The sequence below is a fragment of the Varanus komodoensis genome, unplaced genomic scaffold (genome assembly GCF_004798865.1).
Source record: "Varanus komodoensis strain SLA01 unplaced genomic scaffold, ASM479886v1 scaffold18_3, whole genome shotgun sequence".
Taxonomy (NCBI): domain Eukaryota; kingdom Metazoa; phylum Chordata; class Lepidosauria; order Squamata; family Varanidae; genus Varanus; species Varanus komodoensis.
Genome location: NW_025335549.1, coordinates 11524486 through 11542955, shown reverse-complemented (window position 1 = coordinate 11542955; position 18470 = coordinate 11524486). Strand labels below are relative to the sequence as shown.

At 43.0% G+C, this 18470-nt stretch overlaps 1 protein-coding gene across 3 annotated transcripts in view; it reads right to left on the bottom strand.

Moving 5' to 3' along the window:
- Positions 1-3002: 3002 nt before the first annotated feature.
- The window catches only part of CHM (CHM Rab escort protein), a 52163-nt gene continuing 36695 nt past the window's right edge, over positions 3003-18470 (bottom strand). The window contains exons 10-15 of one of the 3 annotated variants that reach the window (XM_044427295.1): positions 16718-16822; positions 13680-13743; positions 12259-12355; positions 9344-9436; positions 6495-6664; positions 3003-5312 (exon numbers count right to left, since the gene is read on the bottom strand). In XM_044427295.1, coding sequence (XP_044283230.1) covers positions 5121-5312; positions 6495-6664; positions 9344-9436; positions 12259-12355; positions 13680-13743; positions 16718-16822 — 721 coding nt within the window. In that variant the 3' untranslated portion in view covers positions 3003-5120. The remainder of the gene's footprint in view (positions 5313-6494; positions 6665-9343; positions 9437-12258; positions 12356-13679; positions 13744-16717; positions 16823-18470) is intronic. The other 2 variants (XM_044427296.1, XM_044427297.1) reach the window with 2 other exon arrangements.

The following is an 18470-nucleotide window of genomic DNA, read 5'->3' as shown; positions in this document are numbered from 1 at the left end:
AGAGAGAGAGAGAGAGAGAGAGAGAGAGAGAGAGAGAGAGAGATCCACATTGGTTTCTTCTGTCATCTGCTATCTTTTTTTTCTCCCCCCACCTTTTTAATGGTTTGTAATCTTGCCTTTAAATGTTCCTTTAAAAAAAATCCTCACCTTTTGTCCTTAAGGTCACTTGCCATGCGACCTTAGTTATCATTGCCCTGAGTTTATTAAAATCAGCTTTTGCAAAATCCTGAGTATGTGTAAGGGCTGCACTCCATTTTTGCTTCCTTTTTAAATCACGAACTCAAGTGTGTTGTGGTCACTTTCCCCCAGCGTTCCTGTAACTTCACTAAGTCATCCCTACTAGTCCGTATTAAATCAAGGATGGCTGATCCTCTAGTTCCTTCCTCCATGTTCTGTAGCAGCAAGTTACCTGCCATGCATGAGAAGAATTGCTTGGAGGGATCACTTTTGGCAGAATTCATCTCCCAACAGATATTGCGGTGATTCCCCATTGCTACCACATCACATTTCCTTGAAATACCGGCAAATGGCTGCGGAAAAGTGTCGCCCTCATCTTCCCCTTGATCGCGTAGTCATTAGTAAACTCCAACTAGCATGTTCCCTGTATTTCTTGGCACATTTATGTTGATGCAGATGCTCTTGATGGGGCTACCAGGAACATCTCCCTGTATTTCTGGCCAAGGATAAGTATGCTTAGCATATAATGGAGCTCTGCCTTCTTTCCTAATTCTTGCGCTCGTTTGGAACCACCTTTCCATTGCTATATTTCAGTGTTAGCATCCCCGCAAGTTTCAATAATACCTAACAAGTTGGATTTGCCTTCATGTAGTAAGAATTCAAGTTCATCCTAACCTGAGGTTTTCCCATTAGGCATCATACCAGAAGACATTAACAGACAGGAAATGTATTTGATGCGGCACCTAATCACAGCGGCGAGGACTGCATTTGCTCAATATTGGAAAAGTGAGGAGCTACCCACCGATGGATTGATTGTAAGAAAGATCTTGGCCTGCGGAGAAATGGATAGACTGACTTTATCATTGAAGGAGAAAGAGGATACTGACTTCTATCAAACTTGGGATTTTTTCTATAATTGGCCGGAGAAACGGGACTTGGCGTAAATTTAGAGATGTTTTCAAGTTATTATAAACTGATTTGAATTTAACTATAGAATGTTAAAATATATGTAGTAGGGGGTTGACCCAGTAAATCCGATGTATGTGATGTTTGATGTTTTTAGTATTAGCTTAAAACTTTAATAACACTTAAAAAAAAGAATTCAAGTTCATCCTGTTTGTCTCCCATTCTCTGGACATTAGTGTACAGACAGACACCCATGTCTGGCTTCTTTCCTGCACTATTTGGGGGTGCAAGTGAAGTTATTCTCTGTGTTTTGCTACATATCCCTTCATCCACAGCTGCCTCCAAGTCATGTCTCCCTCCCCGGTAAGACTCAGCTTACAGCCCTCCTGATGGAGGGAGGGCTGTGGCCAAATATTGTCTTTCCTCCTCTGGTGAGTTTCAACCCATCTCTTGCCAGCAGTGCATCATCCAAAGAGCGTAGGAGGGTGGGCGTGGGGTAAAAACCCAGGAGTTTATTTAAAAAGTGTATTTATTTTTACATGTTTAAACTCCAGTCACCTTCAAAGTACTCTGTTTGATGCAATACACCTATCATTTTTTCCACTGCTCAAAACAGGTTTTGAACTTGTCGATTTTCATACCTTTTAGTGCTTCTGCTGTTTTCTGTTTCACCTCTTCCACTTTGGCAAAACACTTCCCTTTGAGGACTTTTTTCATCCGGGGGGTGGGGGGGGGATGTACAGGGCAAGATCGGGTGAATAGGGAGGGTGGGGCACAAGGGTCACACCATTTTTGGTCAAAAACTGCTGAGCATATGTTATCTGAAAGGGCTTGCCGGAAGTTTAATATTAGATGTTAGAGATAGTAATACCCTGTAAGCACCAAATGTGATCTGTGGATGCAACCTGCATAAAAATACAAAGTTCATCCTGTATATCACTAGCTCATTGGCTCTTTTATCAAAATCAGACGATCTTCCACCCCTCAGTTAATCATTCTAATTAGGCCTTTTTCCAGTCTTCACTTAATAGTTTATGTGTCAGTTTCCAAACTGATGCTCTTTCCATCCCTGCCCATTGATTCAACAACGCTACAAGTGAGAAGCATCTTGGAATTGTTGGAGATCACCAACTGAGTATGAGTCAACAATGTGACATGGCTGCAAGAAAAGCTAATGCTATATTTATTGGGTTGCATTAGCAGAAGTGTAGCTTCCAAATCATGTGAGGTACTGGCTTCCCTCTCTTCAGTCCTAGTTAGGCTCTGTCTTGAGTACTGTGTCCAGTTCTGGGCACCAATTAGAAAATGTTCAGAGGAAAGCAAGAAAGATGATCAGGGGATCGGAAACAATATCCTATGATGAGAGAATGAAAGATCTGGGCACGTTTAGCCTTGAGAAGACTGAGAGGAGATACGACAGCAAATTTTAAATACTTGAAAGGCCTTTTACAAAAAAGAGGGGCAGAATCTTTTAATCATCCCAAAGTGCGGTGCATGGAATCATGGGCTTAAATTGCAGGAAGCCATATTCCAGCTAGATATCAGGAGAAACGTCCAAGCTATTAGAGCATACAGTGACGGAACCAATTACCTAGGGAGGTTGTGGGCTCTTCCACACTGCAGGCATTCAAGCAGCAATTGTACAGTCATCTGTCAGGGTTACTTGAACTTGGGGTCCTGCACTGAGCAGGGACCCCAAGACCACTCAGTGGTCTTACGGGCCCCTTCCAACTCTACTGTTCTATGATTCCATGATTTTGTGCTACATACATCATCTTAATCCCCATGCTACAAAGATTTCTCAATGCAGCACAGGAACACCAGACTGCTGTACTAATCAGGAAGAGAATCAAACAACAGGCACATGTGTGTGGTGTGCAGAAGCTTTTAACTTTCACAGCCATAGGAAAGCACTGAGGTTCTCTTGCAAGCAAACCTTTAATTTTCATATTATAAAGTTCATTTCCAAATAAAGAAAAAGAGTCTCCATCAGATCCTTTTTGCTGAAAGATCCTGAAAACAGTCCCTTCTTGTTTGACCTCTAAATATCGAAATATAATTGGGCTACATTCATGCTTTCTGATTTATGCATAGAAACAGCACCGAGAAATGGAAAGAGGCAGGTTTTCCTTTATCTGCCATAAATAACAGCTTAATTGCAAGCATCACAAGAACCACTACATAGCAACCAGAATGAATCTCAGCAACAATACAGGTACATTGTTTAACCAGAGATACAGCTGCACTTGTTTTACTATGCTGAACACATTTGTTGTGTTGATAGAATGCATCGATTATTGCGGCTCAAAGTCCTCACCCAGGTGGACTCGAAGAATGAAGGGTCCAATCTTGGAGCAGTTTTAGCCATCTTCCTTACAAACGGGAGACCGACCTTTAATGGAATTACTGGTTTGAGCTGCACTTTTAAAACACTGGCACAGCAAGTTTGCATAGCAGCTTGAAATGGCATCTAGATTTTACACAACAAAATTCATGGGTTTTCCACTGTTTCTAGGCTGCTTGTTTTCAACCTGTCTCTTATCTCTAAAATGGGAATGTTACAGATACTAGTCAGAACCATTTGAAGGATCAACAATAAAGCACTTTACTAATTTTGACTACTCCTATGATCTTAAGAATGTTTAGGCAGAAAACTGTGCTAGAATGCTAGCAGTGGTAGAACTTCTGTCTGTCTAAACATCATATGATTGCAACCTCAACCATGGACATTTTTAGATTCCTAGCACTGAGCCAGAGGTTGATCATCTAAGATATCTAGAAAACCCAGCTTCCAACATTTTGTCTTACTCTAGTAAGAACATAAAATAAAACAATGGATGGGGCCATTCAGGAAGGGGTAGATTTGATTCTTAACATCTGGGAGTTGAGGCCCTCCATTGTCTATCATTCCTTGGGTGTCTCCTTGTTGAATGAATGGTTACTGTTCACCTGGATGGAGAAGGAAGCCTGTGCTGCTCTTAGAGATACCATTGCTGTGAAGACAGACCAGGACAGAGTCTAGATTCTATTAATCTGTAAAACCATTGCCTTAATCTCAGTTTATATTCATGAGTATTCAAACAAGGCAGGATGCCTCCCTGTATAAGTGCACTATCTGTGGATAAAGATATTCCTAAAAGGTTTAACAGAACATTTCTCCATCCAATGTAACATGTGTCTTGATCGATTTGAGGATAACTCCTTTACACACATTTCCTGAACTGCTCCAGTTGGCTGCCTGTACGCACACTGATGTCAATGCACCAAGCAATAGTTGGGAGAAATAAAGTTCTGTTCAGCTTTATGAGACCCCCTCCACATATAATGTAGCTGTATGGGAAAGGATCAGAGCCATTTTGGTTATTACTCAGCACTCTGAGTGATAAACAAGTCAACTTTTTTCTTTGGCTGATTATGGACACCAGCAACAAATTTCCTGAAAGTGATTAAAATGTTAAAGTGCTACCAGGCAACATTTCCAAGAAGGCAAGGATATCGATTTTATTTTTACTGAGCATATGATAGGACAGCTTCGAAGCCACTTGAACAGTATTCTGCATAACAAGCCAAGCAAAATGACATAAATACTCGAACCCATTCCTTGCGATGAAGACTTCCACTGGATCATTGACAACAGGCATTGAGTTTGAAGTGCAAGCTCTCTGATCTACCATAAGAGCTGTCATCTGACAGTGGAAATGGTCCCCACAACACGCACGCACACACATGCGCACTTTTTAAAGTGAACCAATGGCTGTATCACTGTTGACTTTGGCAAACTGTGACTCCACAGAACAAAGGAAAGCCTTATTTACAAAACACTAGCATACATTTCTAGGGGAGATGAGCAAAGCCTGCGCATTTCAGTGTGCAGACAGGACTCTCCCATTCCAATTCAATGTGGACTATGAAACAACTCGGTGAAGTCCCACCACAATTGCCAGAATTACGTATCACATTAGACTATCATTTGGTTATCCTTTAGGTTGGCTCAGAGTCCATGGTGACATGGATTCAGTTCCGGCTTTCCTGTTGGCTCACTCTACTGGGGATCCTTCTTTCTCTTCAATGCTCTTTTCAGGCAAACTCTCTGATTTGTCCTCTGATGGATTACCGAATCCGGGATCTTCTGGCTGAGTGCCATCTCCATCATAGATGATATCTTCTGGATTTGGAGGTGGTGGACAAAATTCCTCATTGGGAAACATCTCCTGAAAAATGGCTTCAGCCTGTTTGAAGGTTGGTTGGGGGCAGGGGAGAAAATATGCGTTACTTCGTTTACCGCAACTGTAGTGGCACATCCAACAGCAACATAGGGACTTGTTTTATTTGCCTCACTATATGCTGGTCTTTCAATTTTGCTGCTAAAAGACAGTAAAATGCTTTATTTATTCATTTGTTGCATTTAAACCCAACTTTCCTACTGGAAAGGCCATTCTAAAGCAACTTACCACAACAAAGCCATAGTTACAATTAGAAAAACTTGCAAAAAGGAAGGAAGGAAGGAAGGAAGGAAGGAAGGAAGGAAGGAAGGAAGGAAGGCAGGCAGGCAGGCAGGCAGGCAGGCAGGCAGGCAGGCAGGCAGGCAGGCAGGCAGACCAGCCGGCTGTGACATCCTGTCCTCCTCAACCCATGGATTTTACTTAGGGATCTACAATACAGCAAAACCCAAAGCAATTTGAATTCTACCTCGAATCTGTAACAAATCACATATTTGTTGGGTTTTTTTAGATATGAAAATGCATGCATATCTTGCATATATTTTCAAATATATACATCAATTGTCCACATCTTTGAAAATTATGTATTCTTCTGATTAAAGTATAGTTATGCTACTTTTTCAAATGGAGATATGTGATTAAACACATTTAGTATGGTCTGCAACTCATACTGAAAGCTCTGCAATGTATAGCTTTCAACTGCTGGTTGCATCTAAGGTCGATCTGGGAGGCATGGACTGAAACCAATTTCTCACCCATGATTCCATCCTTGCACCTCTGTCTCTCTCTCTCTCTTTCAAGCTTTTATAGACTGTCCCATTACTAGCATCTTGGGATGGTTTACAAAATTGTCCCATCCCAGTAAAATCGCTTCTACTTCATCTCATAGGACCAGAATGGGGTGCAAAAACTGTGCTGAAGAACCGTGAGGGAGGAGCCCTGCTTTTTCACCACTTCATGGTCTTAGTTTCCCTCATGGAACACAAGTGACTCCATTCCAGCAGGGAAAGCTCAGCAAGCAGTTCTTTCCTTGCTTCTCCTCTAATCAAAGGACAGAAGTCTGAGGCTTTAAAATTTGTTTCTCCTTCAAGGTGGTATTTAAACAAGCCTGCAGTTCTTTTCTGAGCATGGCTTGAGGGGACTTCTCTTATCAACATTTAGCTGAAAGATGCAAATGCAAGACTCTGTTACCTGTCTGACAGCACAATCATTTCCTAAGGCAGGGTCTGGCCCAGAGCAAATGTAGATGTTCGAGGGTACATTTTCATACGAAGTCCTGTCTACACCGGATGAGTCTCGCATGTTGAAATAGACCAGCCAGAGAATCTGAGGCTTTTGCCCTTCATCTGTGCCTTCGCTTGCTGAACAAATAGAAACCAAACTTTCACCATCAGTATGCAGATGGCCCAAGACTAGCACAGTTCAGCAAAACATTTTACAAGGAAGGTCCAAACCTAGGTGTCCCCACATTTAGGATTTAGGAAAAGGGTTTTCTTGGTGGTAGAGCCCAACTGCAGAACAGCCTCTCTGGAGAGATTTGCTAAGCCTGTACAATCTGTTCATCTGGTCCAGGTTAGAAAGATTTCTTTGGAAGAACTTGATGCTCACTTATATTGTTAGCTCTCTGCATATACTGAGTTGAATCTGGTTGTCTTAATGTTAGGTGTCTTTATTCTTTATCTGAATGGTATTTGTAGACTATTGTGAGAAGGCAAGCTATATATATTTAAGATGAAATCAAATACTACATTTACAATTTGGTTGTAGATAAGCGTTCCTGAACACCTCTGCCTCCCGCTGCTCAACCTTTTCTGCTTAAAAAACAGGCATACCAATGGGAAAAGCCATGTGCTAAGGTACTTTTTAAGTCAGAGATGGGATTAAGAAGTTCCCCACTATGGCTTGAGACCCAAATCTTTCCTTGGATGCCCTGAGGTCATCTACTACCCACCTGGGGGAGGGGGGGGAAGCACCCTGCTGAAATAAAGGTCCAGATGATCTGTATTTCATCTGATACTCCTGGATTAACTGGCTTTCTGCCTACACGTACTTCCATCCCACTGCCAAACTTTCTGTTCAAGGTAGTGGTTTCTCCTCCAGTTGGAGGTCTTCCAACAGAGGCTGGATAGCCCCCTTTCAAGATGCCTTATCTCTGGGTTTCCCGTATGGAACAAGATGCTAGACCAGCATGGTCCCCCTCCCACATCTGAGTTTCTAGCAAAAATAAGCCAACAGTAAGTCTACCTTTCTGAAGCATGAGAAAGGTTATTTTTCCAAAGGATGTGTCTAGATGTCACCATAGAAAGGCACGCACATGCCCCCGCCCCCCTGTGTGCATGTGTCCGTGTGTGTGTGTGAACTGGCTGTATTCAGGATCCCTATTGCAGTCAATGGAACTTTAGTCACAACTCGCTTGAATGCCATTAATGTCAGGGACTCAAAATATACCTGCCCCCAGCTCCAAACATGGTTATGTGCAGGTTTTCAAGGAGAGCACTCGCTCAAAAAATATTGTTTGGGAGAGTTGGTCTGCTGGCAGAGAGACGTGGGGCTTCTCACAGTGGGAAGAGTTCTTTTTGAAATATTATTGAAAGTTCCTGCTGTTCATATTAAAAAAAAGTTACTTCTTCCTCATTTAGTCAGGAAAATGAATAGAGTCCCTCTCCCTTCAGGTGACTTTGCTTCCCTGACCTGCCATGGCCCAGTGCTCACTTTATCTGGTGATTCATTTTCAATAACTCCAACAGTATTTGTTCTGACATTTTAATTAAAATACGACCACTACCTCATCTTGATGATAAAAAGGCCTATGTGTCAGTGAAAACTAGCTTCTTGGTGCTTCGGTGCACCTAAGGACCGTCCTGATCATAGAGTCCCTCCAAAAGAATTTCAGGCCGATTTTAAACAATACATCACTTCAAAACCAGATCATTTTAAGCATTAAGATTAATGCTAAGAAAGAAAGGGGGGGGGAGAGGACAAGAGCAGCCTAATAACTTTTTTTTAAAAAAATCTTTTGGGTCTTTCAGATCTGTGCAAAACTGTTTTTTTTTTAAATTAAAAGAGGGAAGATATATCTGCAACATAAGTGAGCGAGTTTGCAGCATTTATATGAATCACTCTTTGGTCTTCTCATGGAAGCTAGAAGATGAGTAAATTGTTTTTATTTTGTGTAATGAAGAGTTCCCTGAAACCCCCAAGTCAGGGGCCCTTCATAGAGTCCCCACTGGAAAAATATGATATATTCAAACACACACACAGAACCTTGTTCTTATTTAGTCCAGCGAAATGTATGCTTTGGCCCAAGCTTGTATTTCCTACCTTTGGGAACCAAACACTGTTATTCCTGCATAAGGTAAAGGTAAAGGTTTCCCCTTGACATTAAGTCCAGTCATGCCTGACTCTCGAGGGCAGTGCTCATCTCCACTTCCTGGCTGAGGGAGCCAGCGTTTGTCCACAGACAGTCTCGGTGGTCGTGTGGCCAGCATGACTAAACACCGAAGTGCACGGAACGCTGTTACCTGCCCACCGAAGTGGCAGCTCTTTATCCACTTGCGTTTGCATGCTTTCGAACTGCAAGGTTGGCAGGAGCTGGGACGGAGCAACGGGAACTCACCCTGTTGTGCAGATTTGAACCGGCGACCTTTCGATCTACCAGCCCAGCAGCACAGCGGTTTAAACCACTGCGCCACCTGCAGCCCCATTATTCCTGCATATGGAGTGCTTTATTTCCAGCTATTAACAGCAGCAGATGTATCATTACTGCTATCAATAGTATTACATTAAACCATTAAATAAATGGCCAGTATTATAAACACTATGATCTGCAGCATTTTTATAAAAGTGCTGGAAATTCATTATTTCATAATCCTTCACATCAAATGCACACAACCAAGGGCTGTTAACCTAACTTTTGACATCCAAGAGGGGCGCCAACCAGCTTGCGGGTAGAAGACATTTTAGTTGAAAGAGAAGCGAGAATGCCTAATCTGGCCGGTTTTAACTGAACAACCCCCGTGCTCCCACCACCACCAACTTACCTGCTTCTGTGGTGTCACTAAATAACTGCTTCACAACAGGTTCCAAATCTGCTTTAGCAGTTTTAACGGAAGAGCATGTTAAATGAACCAAATCTGTTGAAAGAAAATGGATTATGATTCCCCCACTGTCCTGCATTCAAAATATTAAGTATTGTCAAAATGTAAGTATAATGCTGTTTGGGGGAGAGAGGAAATACAACTAATTATGAAGCTCCAAAGTCCAGACTTACAGAATGAAAATTATCCAATCTTGAGCCTTAGAATTAAAATATTTCTTTCCCCCCCTAACCATTTCAGCTACACATGCAGCCATGGACAACCCCCATCCAACCTGGGGAGGAGCTGGCTCCCTCCCTCAGGCCCTGCCCCCAGCCCAAACCCCACCTTCAGGAGTCTACTGCGCATTTGGGGAGATGAATTCCACCCCCCGCCCATTTCTGGTCACTGACTGGAGAGAACAGGGGGGTCACCTCCCAAGCAGGGGGTTCCTGCAAGCTTATGAGTTGAGAGGTGGGCAAGGATGCTCACTAATAGCCTTGGGGGGTCTCCCTGGCACATTCCCCACCCCCCTTCTCAGCTGTCATTGTTGCAGATACAACTTGCTTTGCTTAATGTGCAGATCAGCTCCGCCCTGGGCTCCAGCCCAGGGCGCAGTGGGACACATCCCCATGCCAGCCCTCTTTCAGGGTAAAAGATGCTCTCCTGGGGCAAGAGAACTTGATCACAAAGATTGCAGGATAAACTTCTTGCTGCACTAAAAGTGTGGTCATGTGAATCCACCCTGAACCACATTTAAATTGCACACCGCTTTGCAATTTAAAACCACTTCCATCCCAGGTGACAACAATTAAAATAACCACCAAACAGAAATTAAGTCACGAGTAAAATGCCGTAACATTATTCCAGCTATTAATGTGCACAAATTAATATCTGCCTTTCTTTTTTTCTCTCCCTCCCACCCTCAACTCTGTTACTATGAAGAATGTTCAAAGAAAGCCTCTCTCCGATATTTCCAAGAAGAAAGCGTGTGTATTGACTGGGAACATGGGGGAGAAGAGCTGGAAGCGAAGCCCAACCACTGCCTTGCAGCACCCTGGCAACATCAGCATATGCCCAAGGGACCTCCATGTTCGGATCTGACCATGGCAACCGCTCATGTTCAAACTGGATGTTATATCGGCGACAGCATAAATTCAGCCGTGGCGTGACGCGCCCTGCCCACAAAATGGAGAAATACATGGACGTGGGGGGAAAGGCCCCTGCCCGTTCAAAGCTAAATGCAAACTCCTAACGTGTCTAAATGCCGTTACAACCAGATGGAGCAAGCAGGGCACAGGAGAGAGTGATGGGGTTTGCCCTCCATTTGGCAATGCAGCTGTAAAATCACTCACAAGAAAAAACGGGGAGCATTAAAGTCTTGCAAATTAGGGCTTCCTGTGGTGTCTTATAATAGAGTTTAAAAAATTAAGATAACCATCTGTCATTTTAATGAATGAGCATTTTCAGTCCAATTGACCTGAAATGTAAATACATAATTATGGCTGTTCTACAAAAACGTATTAAAGCGATTTTTAAAAATAACAATGGGCAGAAACAACAGCAATAAAAGTACACGCAGGTACGACAGGCAGCTGCTTCTTGGGCTTTACTGCTGCATTTGCCGAGTCTCATTTCTTTTAGTTCAGCGGTGTTGAAAGTCCTTCAGCCCAGGGGGTGGCGTGCACTTCAGAGAAGTTCCAGGGGGTTTCATGCCAGTGATGGGTGGGCCTGGGAGCAACAGCGGTGGGTTGAAACAACAGCCTCTCTTAGGTGAAAGCCCTCAGGGTGCTGTCCACTGTGGCTGCCCATAATTGTCCAAACTAAGAGAATTATGAACATCCACTGGAAGGAGGAGGAACACAACTGCTTCCACACTCCCCTTGCCCTCCAAGACAGGTAGATGGCTGATTTTGGCAGTCTAAATATTTTTCCTCTTCTTGCGATGCGGAGAGCTGGAGGCACCACTGGAAGTCTTCAGAGGGAAGTGGTACCCTGCGTCTTCCTTCCCTGCCCCACAGAATGCCTCCCTCTCCCCAGGAAGGAAGGTCTTCAGCCTGTGGATTCCAGCTGGTGTAGAAACAACCATGCTGGCAGTGAGCCCTCCAAGTCGAAGCCCCAGTTCCAACCTCCGAGTGTTTTTCTGATCTCACCGCTGGGATTCCAAAGTTCTGTACGGCTCCCTCCAGAAAATGTCGGGAGGCCAGAGTTACTGCCAGCAACTAAGGCTTCGGAAGATCACTCCTGTCTTTTAGAATGGTGGAAAATCTACACAGTAGTAGTCAGGGGAAGGGGTACGGCTCTCTGGGAAACCCCAAAGGGTCAGATTGAGTTCCCAGGCTTGCAATTCAAATAATCCTGATGCAAGCTGGTATGCTAGCCTCCTTGACTGTACTTGCATTTTTAATCTCATTCATTCCTATTGCATTGGGTTAGATTTGTTTATGTGTTATTGAAAACTGGGGTTTCACCTCTGCACTAACAGAGAAAGGGATATAAACAGAACGTGCTGCACACAGAAGGCCAGATATACACACATGTCCATATGGAGAGGCATCGACCATCCCAGAGGGCAGGACATGGAATAACTGGAGTAAGTTACAGGAAGCCACATCCTGGCTGCTATCAGGAATAACTTCCTGACTGTTAGAGCAGTACAGCAAAGGAACTAATTGCCATAAGCTAGTTTTCCTCCCTCTGCACAATCAAAGCCGCAGACTTTGCTTTCAAAATGTTCCTTATCGACCAAAACATTTTCCAGAAGCACAAACACCCAGGAAGAATCTCTAGCATGCACAGAATGGTTTGCTGAAGGATAAATTAAGCTTTGTTTCCCGCTTTAAAATCAAGAGCAGAGCCAAGTCAAACGGTGCACTCACGTGTATTTTTCATGCACGTCATTGCTGAAGAACAGAGTTCTATGAGGCAGGTGGCCGGCTGGCCTAACTCCATAGGTGGAATAGTCAAAATGGATATCTAGAAAGCAAAGTGAACAGAGTACCTAGGAAAACGTCCTTTCGAAGGACTCCATTTAACAGTGCAAGAACTGTTAGCATCTCCCTAACGAATTTTCCAAGTGTTATACCAATGTCTTCCAAACTATAATTTTTTGAAAAAGAGAGGTTTTTTACCCAGCATACCTTGCCCTGGTTGCTAAAGTGAGCTCATGTCAGAAACACCCTTTCTCCAGCAGTACATTTAGCTCAAAGAAAAGACAGTATTTATTGATGTTTAATTTCCACAAATGTCCTCAGCCATTATCTGATGGCCATTACAGAACTATCCCAATTAATTGGAGGCACTTATTTGTGGAGTTAGTACAGTGAAAGATCATTCCTCACTATGTAGTTGATTGTCTCATCCCTTCAGTTCTCATTTCGTTCTGAATTGTCAAGCCTGAAAAAGCTGAATATTTACCGACAAAGAAAGACAGATAAAGTACCTTCATTCTCACTGACTGTGGAGAGAGCAGGGTAACATTAAGTGAATAATCACATGGCACACTGTTTGTAAGAATATCCATTCTAATTTGCCCTGCGTGCAGTTCCATAATTACTTGTGCTTTGCATATCTATTAGGTTGCTCTGTGTATCTGTATCAGCTATATTTGGAAGTACACAGGCCATGCTGCCAGGGGATGATGGGAGTTCCTGTCCAACACATCTGCAGAGCACCAGGTTGGGGAAGACTGTCCTATGTACCTGTCTTGAGTTCCACTGTGGAAGAGGAATGGAATTGCAAATGTAATAAAGAACAATCAGGACATAAATGATGCGTTTATAGACAGGTGCTGGGAAAATGAAATTCTGAGGGGCCAGTGCCAAAATGCGGGTGTTTGGAAAACTGAGTACCAAAAGGCATATGCTAGAAGAAATGAGCAAATGAGAATATGGACTCATTTTCATGCTGACTTTTTTAAATGCAGAAACTGAATAGAATATTGGAAAAATGAGAAACTGGGTGGAATCGAATTTGACTAACTTGTCCTATTGACTTCAATGGGATTAAAGTGGAACAAATCCAACCCACAGGCTGTACTTATTTCAAGAATTCATTTAATTGATTTAGCATCAATCTTCGTTGTTGGTCATTTCTTAGTGTGGAGTGTTTACACATAGGGCATTCCTGTTTACCTGGTCAAAGAGTCTCATAAAGGCAAATCCCAAGCCTACTTACACAAATCCACTTCAATAACTGAGCAGACTTTATGACATAAAGTACGAACAGCAGCTATGTATGCAAAAAGAAAACAAAAACACAAATGGCACCGAATGTACCAGTATTAACAAAATGGGCTCACCTGCTGATCTGAGCTGGACTTCAATATTGATCGATCAGTAATGAGAATTGCTCTAGAGATCTGTCTAGAAATGGACAAAGCATGTATGACCCATCACCAAACATAAAAGAGGGACACCAAATGAATTCAGACTCGGTCAGTAACAACTCTGAGGCCGTCATGAGAAACGCTTATCAGTCCTCAACATGGCTGGTGACTTCTTTACAGACCAGCAGATTTGTTAAGAATTTAAATCCAATCTGATCCATGTGCGTAAAAGGACTGCCAGAGTTAGATCAACATCTAACAAACGACAATGATTTTATGTAATGCTTCATAGGAAATGTCACCTGTCATAAAATCACTCTAATGGGCAAAGTTGTCGAGCAATATATTTGATGGCCAAAAACTGTGCAAGTATTGGGTGCATTTCTCAAGAGGCTTTGGGCTTATGTTCCATGCAAAGCACCCTCCCACCTCAATCTGCATGGCAAACAACTTCCAGAATACTCAAGGACAATCTCTTTTATGGCACAAGGGTCTAGTGTGTAAAGAAGTGCAAAAACCCCTAAAACGCTAGACATACATAAATGAGTGTGCCTAAAATAGCTGTTGGGATCCGGGCCACCAAAGGATCCCAAGAGCAAGACATTTACAAATGTGCAACTGCTACCATTTAAAAATTGTTTGGTTATTTTAAACTTTTCTAATGGTAGACCAAAAAAAGGTGTGTGGGGGGGCGGTTGCAGTCATATGCACACTTATCTTGGAATGAGTCCTATTGACTGCAACAGGACTTAACTTCCAAATAGGCATGTTTAGCTTTGCATTGCAAGAGCACCTCTGGCTCACTTGAGAGATCGCCCTTTGTCGTCCACCCCAGCACGCATCTTCATACCTCCACAAAACTATGTGGAGCAGGGGAGTGGGGCTGGGGGGGCAGCCCACTGCTTATTATTGAGCGCCCCAACCACCAGAACTAGGAGGTCATGGTTCTGGGTGCCGTTCTGGGGGGCTTTCATTCGTGGGGGTGCCATAAGTCAGAGATGACTTGATGGCACAGAACAGCAAGAATGAACAGCCACAGCCCAGAAGGAACATTGAGCGACAGGCATGCAATTGACGGAAGAACTATGTGGAAAGGAGGCATAATAAACGGTCTGATGACAGACTGGAAATTGAGGTTCTGTGAGGGTCAATAGTGGCTCTCATACCGTTCAATTACTTTATCAATAACTTGGATGAAGACAGAGTACGCTTATCAAATTACAGGCAATTTAACATTGCGAGAGCTTTCAAACCTGTTCCAAGATGCGCAAGTCCTGCCCAAGGAGACCCTAAAGCCTACCGAGTCTAGCATGGGGCTTCTCACTGTGGCCAACCAGGTGCCTCCAGGGCGCATGTGAGCAGGACAGAAGCACAGCAGCATCCTCTCGCCCATGGCCCCAACAACTGCTGCGGAGAGCCCTGCGGCTTCCAGGACCAGAGGCGGCGTTCCTGTGAGCATCGCCTGCCAGGGAGCAGCAGGGAAAGGGAGCTGTTGCTCCCATGTCCACAGTTTAGTCTTTTTTAACTTCATATAGAACCCTCCCTTCTGCCCCAGACCGGGGCTCAAGGCAGCTGACAATACAAATCCAGATTAAAAACAAAGTCTTACTTAAAACATAACACAAAGTCTTGTTTTATTTCAATAAACAGCTACAGTCAATTAAAAATCCTGCCAGGAACTTATTAGGTCAACGGTCTGCCTGAACGGAAACCTATTTGCCATCCAGCAGAAGGAAAACTGCAATGGGAGCTACCTAGCCTCCCTCCCTATTGCACCCTCTTTGCACGTCCCCACCAAAAGTGCCTCTGATGGTCGTGTTAGCAAGAGAACAGCCGCTGCCAAAAAGCTTAAAAACCAGGCAGGCTCATGCATGTGGCCTTTCGGGAGGCTTGGCCTCAAGACGACTAAGCCGTGGGGACTTTCTAAAGGCGTTTGGTGGGCCACTGTGTGAAAGGGGATGCTGACTAGATAAGCCTTCCAGTCAGCTCCAGGAGGCTCTTGGCAAGACCCCTAAGTTTGCATGCTGCTGCGAAAGCATGAAAAGAAATGGCTGGATTAGTAGTTCCTGTTTCAGGTCTTCAAGATAATGCGCAACGCTGCCCTAAGTTCAAGCAATGTCGTAACTTTCCATATACAGAGACAGTGAACTGACAGCAAAGGAAACGGGGAGAGATTGCTCCTTTAATTACCTTGTTTTGGTTATATACCTCCTGAAGCATCCAGTATTGGCCATTGACAGAGACAGGAGACTGGACCAAACAGTCCATTGGCTTGACCCTCAGCAGCACTGTGGCGGCTTTTGAAAGTTCTTACATAACTATTAACTGTCTAATAATTGCCTCAGCAAAGGTTAATGGCCTAAATGAAACACAGGCAAGGAGGGGAAGGGGGGAATGGGTGCAAAAAGCAGGGCAGTTCAGTTCCATGCACCTTCAAGAAGCATCTGAGTTATTCTCCCAGGCTTTCCATCTGGCACCTCAACAAGGACACAAAAGTTACAGAAGAGTACCAATTCGATATAAAACAAGGGTAAAAAAAGTGCCATCAGGCTAGCAGACCCAAGATCTCGTGATGAAGGCAATACAGAAGGTAGCAAAGGGACTGATGCTAGGACAAGAATTCAAAATCAAATGACGACTACTGCCTGGTTACGACTACTTCTCAAAATACTGAGATTTCTTTCCCTCTAATCCATGCTGAAGAAAATGGGGCTTTCTCTCTGAAGGGCCAAATGTTCTTAAATGTGGGAGATCCGATCTCCCAATGTCTTTTTCAAAACCTGCTGTGAGCTGGTTTTGAAACTTTTCTCTACCCAAAAGCACATACACAGTGACCTGGGAGTAAGCATCACTGGACATGATATAAAAATAAGATCTACTCGGAAATTGTAAGATTGTATGGCATATTATTGTACTGCTGTTATAAACTGGCCAGGGAGCTTTGGCTACTGGATGGTACAGAAATGAAATAAATAATAAAACGGGCATGACTTTCCTTCCGTCTTGCGTACCTGTATGACACATTTGCACATATTTTCTCCGAAAGGTAACTATCTTCCACAACAAAGTATTTGGCACTTATTCGCTGCCCAACATTATCTATGACTGCTTTGCACCTGTTAAAAAGAGAGAACAAGAGTATCACCATCAGCAAAGTATTTGCCTAATTAGGACACACTTTTGGAAAAGTTTTCAGTCCTAAACTTCCCAGAAACTGTAAAAGGGTTTTTATTTTGTTGTGTTTCTATCATGGATTAAAGTTTTGTCTTTAAAGGTCTTCCCTTCCCTGAAGTAAGCTGGGTAGTGACTGGGGAGCCTTCCAAGTAGTTACCACACTTTACCTGGATGAGCACACCTGGCATTAGCATATCTTTTAGGTGCCAGGTGAGGATATTCTTGTTCTCCCAAACCATCATGGTGTCCATGCCCACGGGTTCTTTTAACACGCCAAAGTTTTAGTATAATCAGCTTTGTTTCAGTTTGCTGCTTTTATAGTTTTTGCATGATTTTATACCACTGGCTATTATGGGATGGTATATAAATATAGGGAAAAATCGGTGAGAGGTACAACTATTGGTCAATTTCAGTCCTCATTGCATTGTTTTAGGGTACTCCTTGCTTAGGTTCTCCTTCCTAAAGATTGCTCTTTAGGAAGGAGCATACTTTGAAGACTTTGGGATTCCTCCAGAACAGCTAATAATTCCTCTATCATACAGGGGGTACTGCCATTTTGACTGTAGGCAGAGGGAATGATTAATAAGTAACTGATACCGATGGAATAAGGTAGACACACAGAGTGTGTATTCCATCGGAAAAGGGTTCTTTTCATCGATGCACACCAAAATCATTTGACTGAAGACATTGCTCTCATTTAAAGGCTGCTAATATAACAAGTTGGTCCAGCTGGCACTGTTCACATCTAATTATAACCTTTTTGGTTGTTTATGAAACAATTCCTCCACTCTGCCTGCACATCCTGATCGGACAAGTAAAAAAACAGTTGATTAAATGTCATGTTGCAGCATCCCAAACGAAGCACTCACTGCCACAGAAGCAGTCATGAGTTCTTCACCAATGACCGCTTACAGACACTTGTTCAGGTTTTGGCTGAAAAGCAGGGACAGAGAAAGCATACGCACAGGTGTCTTTCAGTATCAGTTTCTACTTTTGCTTTGAAAGCTTGATCGGCAGAATAATCCGTTCAAGGGCCGCGTTCAAATAAGGAAAACACTTATACAATGACATTATCAGGTCTCTGTCATCTGATACAGGTTAGGACAATGAATCATACAGAACCCTCCATTGACCTTCTTCAATGTGTCTAGATAAAAGGATGAAAATTAGAATCCATCTCCTTGCCAAGTGCCACCAGTTATAAATGTACTTTATAGGGCTCATTATCCAAACTAATGGACTAAGGGCGACATCCTTGAAATGGACTTACCAGCAGTGACAAAGCCAGTATGCAATAATTCAGGAAAGATATGTAAATTACAGTGTTTGCTATATCTTTTTTATTATGGAAATATAAATTTACATTTGTCACATCTTTCCAGTTGGAGGCTGGGACAGTTTCATTGGAAACACACTTAAAACTGCTCCAAGTAAAACGTAGGCAATTATTTTTAATGTAAGCTCCACTCAAAATATACTGATGTAAATTAAAATACCTTAAATCTTATCAAATGAAGCCACATAAGCAAGATCTACCCAGCATAAAAGGAACAGAGATGCAAAATTAAAAAGGAAATGACGCTAACAGTA